Below are 6,532 nucleotides of genomic sequence, written 5' to 3'. Positions count from 1 at the left end.
TTTAGAAGATTATCCATTTGTAAGGGATTGCAAATCAATTACCAAATTCTTTTGTAGATATCAATGTCATACTAAAATCTCATATACCTGCTGCAAATATTCCAACATGTATTGATGTCCCTGAAGGATAACAACTGGCTAATAAACCTAAACCACAAGTTAAGCGTGGAAAGCCTGTTGGTGCAAAAGATAAACCTCCCAAAAGGAGAAGATTGAAATCTGTAAACACTTCAAAAGAGGTTACAGAGGTGGATAATCCATTCGACATTCACAAACTTGTTTCTCTTAAAAATGAAATCCATATTATAGAATCTCCTAAAGAGGAATCTCCTGAAGAGACATCCCTTGAAAAGGGACAGGTACTTGAAAATAATAATGAGATCTCAATTCATTACACAATAGAAATGTGGGATAGAAATAAAATTATTGTCAACAACACATTTACATATGTAGTAGCTACTAACCTTACCATAAGTAATGATGACTTACTTGAAGTAATGAGATCTTGAACCTAAATTTGTTAATGAATGTTGATGTAGAAGTGATTGGCCAAAATGGAAAGAGGCTATCACATCAGAATTAAACACTCTTTAAAAAAGAAAAGTTTTTGGACTTGTAGTTCAGACACCAGAAGATGTCCAACTCGTTTGATGCAAATGGGTATTTATATGTAAGTAAAATGAAAATAATAAAATTACTCGATATAAAACAAGACTTCTGGCACAAGGTTTCTCGCAGAAACCCGGAAATGATTATGAGGAGACGTATTATCCTGTAATGAATGGAATCACTTTTAGATTCCTAATTGGGCCAGCAGTCACTGAACGACTGAGCATGTGTCATATGGACGTAGTAACAATATGGATCATTGGATAGTGAAATTTATATAAAAAATTTCTAAACTATTTGAATTTCCTGAAGCAAAATCCATAAATTTATGTTTAGTTTAACTCCAACGATCCTTATATGGATTAAAGCAATCTGGACGCATGTAGTACAATTGATTGAGTACCTTGTGAAAGAAGGTTTCATAAATGATCCAATTTGTCCATGCATTTTTATTAAAAAATCATAATCCAGATTCGCTATAATTTCTGTTTATGTTAATGATTTGAATTTAGTTGAGACTCCTGAAGAGATCACTAAAGCTATTAATTATTTAATGGCATAATTTGAGATGAAAGATTTGGGAAAGACAAAATATTGTCTTGGGAATTTTATAATTAATTCTAAATATACCGAAAAGGTTTTAAGGCAATTTTATATGAATAAAATTCATCTTTTGGGATCTCCAATGACAGTGCGATTATGTTAAGAAAGATCAATTTTGACTTCATGATGAGGGGGGGAAATTACTTGGTCCTAAAGTATCATATTTAAGCCTCATGATGAGAGGGAGGAATTACTTGGTCCTGAAGTACCATATATAAGTATTTTCAACTCTTTGATGTATCTGACAAATTGTATAAGACTCGAGATTGCATTTGCTGTACATCTATAGTAAGATATAACTCTGCTCCTACTTGGTGACATTGTAATGGAATTAAACATATTCAATGCTATTTGAGAGTAAAGTAGACGATTACAGCAATATCCTCCAATTATTCTGAAATACTAGCTATCTATGAAACTAGTAGAGAATGCGTGTGACTCAAATCAATGATTTCTCATATCCAAGTAAATTGTGTTCTTCAATCAATCAATGATATTCCAACAGTTTTATATGAAGACAATGTTACATGTATAATTCAACTGAGAGGAGGATATATAAAGGGTGACAGAAGGAAGCATATCTATCCAAAATTCTTCCATACACATAAATTCCAGAAGAATGGAAGTATAAATGTTCAGCAGATCCGATCAAGTGATAATCTAGCAGATTTGTTCACCAAAACTTTACCTACTATAACATTTAATAAATTGATTCATCTTATCGGAATGAGATATCTTAAAGATCTTAATAGAATGAGTTAATATATGGGTGACATCCAAGGGGGAGTGTTATGAAATATAGGTGGATGTCCCCCATATCAACTATGAACCTGCCCCATATATTTGCACTAAGTCATGTCTCATGTGAACCTGACTCATATGTTTGTACTAATAAAGTGTATGTCACCTTATCTTCCACCCCTTAGATTTTTTCCCCAATAAATGCTTAGCTATCCATATTGCCCCATAAAAGGGCACCCTCCCATTCTCATTTGGGACACACATTTGATGCTTCCATATGAGTAGACATATAGTGAGGATAAGAGAAAAAGAGAGATAAAGTGAAGAAGGGATAAAGAGAAGATAGAGATATTTTGTACAAGACGGGTTCCATATCAATTCCTCTTGTGATAGTAAAGTTTTGATCTAGTCCGCTTATGGAGTAGGCATAAATGAACCACGTAAAATTCGGTCTCATTTTCATTTATTTTTCTGTTCATCTCTATTTATTTTATTATTAATTCTTGGATCATTTTATGACCAAAAGAAGACATTATTTGCAACTAACATGGAATAGTTTATATTTATAAAGGTGGTACAAAAATGCATCAATTATAAAGAAGTCATTATACAAAAGTTTGTATTATTACAATCAACAAAAATAGTAGATTCTATAACAAAATTTCCATATTAAAATTTAGAAATGATCGTAGTTTATCTATTCCATATTTTTTGTATTCACAAAATATTTTAAATTATTATAACTACTCTATTTCTAAGAATACACACTCAAAACTAAATGCAAGCTAATAGTTTTCTTTTTTTTCCCTTGGAATCTATGCATCATATCCGTAGTCCCCGTAGGGACCATCACAACAAACTATCCTCCAACCCGCACTTCCCCTTATCCCACAGTAGGGCTCTAGGAAAGCTTCAATGCAAGCTAGTAGTTGGATGTACCACACAAGACAGGCTGATTTAATCATGCCATGCAAAGAATCAAAGGACAAAGGGATGGGCCGGGGCCTACCTCCATCAACCAGGGCACAATCATTGTGAAAGCTCCCAACCCCGTTCGAAATTAAAAAACCAGAAATTGAAAGTCTGCCGAGTGCGCCCAAACAGAAGGCTCCAGCTTTGATTGTTTTTAAACCCATAAAAGGATCCAGCTTAGGTTATGCAGAGCTGGCAACAGCTAGTTCCTTCTGCACTTCAACCTCACCTTCTGCCCCAGTTGCGCCTCACGCGTTATCAATTCCCGGCTCTGATATTATTATCGACTATCTGTATCTATCTATCTATCTATATATAAGTCTCCATAGAACCCCCAATCACCGCAAACAAACATTACATAGCGACACCTCTCTCTCTCCATCTCTCTCTCTCTCTCTCTCTCTCGAATATGGGCTTATTGTCTTCAGCTAATGGGTCAAACTGGGAGCTTATGGCAGTGATGGTTGTAATAGTGGTGGGGTTTCAAACAATGGGTACTGGCTGGGCTGGTAACTTCTACCAGGACTTCGACGTCACTTGGGGTGGAAATCGTGCAAAGATATTCAAAGGCGGAGACCTTCTGTCCCTGTCTTTGGACAGAGTCTCTGGTTCTGGCTTCCAATCCAAGCACGAGTATCTCTTCGGACGCATTGATATGCAGCTCAAACTCGTCGCCGGCAACTCCGCCGGCACCGTCACTGCCTACTACGTATGTCCTCCCTACCCACAATTAATTTCCTACGTTCACTCAATTTCTACTTTATAATTAGTCATGTCAATTTATGAATCCACTTTCATTAACCATGCACAATCAGCCAGCTAGCCAGCCCAGCCCATTTCCTTAATTGAAGTTAATTAAGATTAACATATTGGTATTGTCTATATATTTTGCAGTTGTCGTCCCAAGGGCTAACTCATGACGAGATCGACTTTGAGTTCTTGGGAAACCTTAGCGGAGATCCTTATATCCTCCACACTAACGTGTTCACCGGAGGGAAAGGAAACAGAGAGCAACAATTCTACCTCTGGTTTGATCCAACCAGGAATTTCCATACCTATACCATTATCTGGAACCCCCAACAGATCATGTGAGTAAACTAAACTCTTTTTTTATTTTTTATTTTTTTCCTTATAACCATAAGCTAAATTTGCAGAAAAAGGAAAAACAAAAGCTGGAAAACGGGAAAGTAACTGCCCAACAGAGATAATGATAGAAATCAAACAAAACCAAATAACACAAAAATGATAGGTGCTGAAGCAGAAAATATTATGTAACCAATATATATTTTATCTAATTTATCATATATATATATACATATTATTTAATTCAAATACATATACAAGGTGAAATCATATTACATCCCATTTATAGGGCCAGTATATCTAATAATTTTTTGTGCTGAGCACAGGAACTTCTCAACTACATATTTCCTTTATTTTGGAAAGAAAGCATTAATTTCGAAGCGGCTTCTCTATTTTAATGACACGGGCACAGTCCAAAACTGACCACGCAGCTACTTCATTCTGAACTTGAGCACTTAATTCTTACCCAAAAGCAGATCATGGGATGAGATTTGAATCCATATCATGCACCAACATTGAAAAAAAAAATTAAATCCCAAAAACACTTGGTAACTAAGTACTTAAGTACTTCTAATTTAATATATATATATATATATATATATATATATATATATATATATATATATATATATATATATATATAGACACACACGTACAAGTCTCTGTCCTATCCATAACATAAGAACTTTGATGTCTAACATAACATACTTGTCTCAGTTTCTTGGTGGACAACACTCCCATAAGAGTGTTCAAGAATGCCGAAGCAATTGGTGTCCCCTTCCCCAAGAGCCAACCCATGAGAATCTACTCCAGCCTCTGGAACGCCGACGACTGGGCGACTAGAGGTGGACTCGTGAAAACGGACTGGATCAAAGCTCCTTTCACTGCATACTACCGTAACTTCAAGGCCAATGCCTGTGTTTCGTCTTCTGGCTCTTCAGCTTGCTCCTCCGAATCTCCCAACTCAATCTCCGGCAGTGCGTTGCAAACCCATGAGCTCGACGCCCTTAGCCGACGGCGGCTCCGATGGGTTCAGAAGAACTTCATGATTTACAACTACTGCACTGATTTTAAACGCTTCCCACAGGGTGTTCCAGCGGAGTGCAAGCGATCAAGGTTCTTTTAGAAAGGGAACACTGGTCCTAGTTTGTACCAGCTTTGGAGTAAATGTTGAATGCGGTTTTCGTAATATTAGTGGCTGTGAATGGGTGGAGTGTAATTCTTTATTGTTGCTCTGTTCTGTTTGAATTCAGCTTTGGCTTTGATAGTAATACATCAACCAATTTTTTTTTAATTTCTGTGTCTGTTTGTTTAATAAAGGGGAGGTCCCTCTATAATTTTCCTTTATCGAATCGGTATTGAAGTGAACCTTGTATTTAATTTGAGTAATAATTTTTATTTTTGGTCATGTTTTTGCCATTGACATTCACACACGCACGCATGTGCAATTATCTATTGACTTATTTGAGGAGATGTATGTATGTATGTTGGTTGTCTCTCTCTCTCTCTCTCTCTCTCTCTCTCTCTCTCTCTCTCTCTCTCTCTTTTTTCAATTTCTTTTTTTTTTGGATTACATACCGGATAGTCACGCATTCGTTTTGCGATCCACGTGAGTAATCCTGTGCCCCTTGAAGTTGACCCCACAACTCCAAAGGGAAAGTAAATTCAAGAGTTCAGGGGCAGAAACGAGTTCGGGAGGATTTGAATACCTGACCTCTCTCTCTCTCTCTCTCTCTCTCTCTTAGAATGGGGTGATCTTGCAATTTTTGGGGGAGTTCAACGAGTTTGTTGCTCAAATTTTTTTGACCATCCCCTCACTTTTCAAAATATCATATTCCACCCTCTCTCACTTTTCAAAATATGACTCGAGTCCCTCAATATTTAAAAACCATCACAAACCCCTTAAGGTTCAATTTTATTAACAAAATGAACCTTTCGTAGGTTAACCGTTAGCCTACTATTAAGTTTAGTGAAAAAACCAAATTTTGTTCTTAATAAAATGATAATTTTATCCATCTACTCAATCTTGATATGATTAATTAATAAAACGATAATAATTTAATAAATTAAGTTTAAAAAGTTGGCCAGTTAATTATAATATGTTCTGAAAATTAAACTTATGAATGAATCACCTAGTGACTAGGGCGAGGGTCGGCCAGTTGACATAAGATTAACAAAGTAACTAAATTATTACTTTCAAAAAAATTTAAAATATAAAAATAAATAAATAATACTAATAATTTTCTAAAAAAAATTATTTAAGCAATTATATTATTACAAAATATTTATTATATATATTTAGTAAAAATTAAATCACTAAATATAACATTAACAAATATAACATAGTTTAGAAAGTCGTCTAGGATCGGATGATTGGTCGAATTGTGGCTTACTTTCTAGGTTTGGTTGAATATCATATCTAATAACAAGTAACTTCAAAAAAAAAAAAAGGAAAAATGGGCAAAATTTATCAAACAATGGTCAACTAATTAATATAAATATATATCTTTCTTTATCCCATTAA

At 35.1% G+C, this 6,532-nt stretch overlaps 1 protein-coding gene across 1 annotated transcript; it reads left to right on the top strand.

The window, feature by feature from the left end:
- Window positions 1-3,118: 3,118 nt before the first annotated feature.
- LOC131150254 (xyloglucan endotransglucosylase/hydrolase 2) lies at window positions 3,119-5,416 on the top strand. Its single transcript, XM_058100861.1, has 3 exons — window positions 3,119-3,634; window positions 3,820-4,013; window positions 4,726-5,416. Exons 1-3 carry the CDS (start codon window positions 3,335-3,337, stop codon window positions 5,132-5,134), a joined length of 903 nt encoding a protein of 300 aa, XP_057956844.1. The 5' UTR covers window positions 3,119-3,334; the 3' UTR covers window positions 5,135-5,416.
- Window positions 5,417-6,532: the final 1,116 nt, after the last annotated feature.

Source organism: Malania oleifera, chromosome 3 (genome assembly GCF_029873635.1).
Source record: "Malania oleifera isolate guangnan ecotype guangnan chromosome 3, ASM2987363v1, whole genome shotgun sequence".
Classification (NCBI taxonomy): Eukaryota; Viridiplantae; Streptophyta; class Magnoliopsida; order Santalales; family Ximeniaceae; genus Malania; species Malania oleifera.
The sequence above is the reverse complement of the archived record's forward strand: the minus strand, read 5'-3'. Positions and strand labels throughout refer to the sequence as shown.

What these genes read in the sequence shown, in the direction of transcription:
- LOC131150254 (XM_058100861.1), top strand. Translation starts at nt 3,335, where the DNA reads ATGGGCTTATTGTCTTCAGCTAATGGGTCAAACTGGGAGCTTATGGCA. An exon ending in GCACCGTCACTGCCTACTAC is followed by an intron (nt 3,635 to 3,819) that starts GTATGTCCTCCC and finishes TATATTTTGCAG; the next exon opens with TTGTCGTCCCAAGGGCTAAC. An exon ending in TGGAACCCCCAACAGATCAT is followed by an intron (nt 4,014 to 4,725) that starts GTGAGTAAACTA and finishes TACTTGTCTCAG; the next exon opens with TTTCTTGGTGGACAACACTC.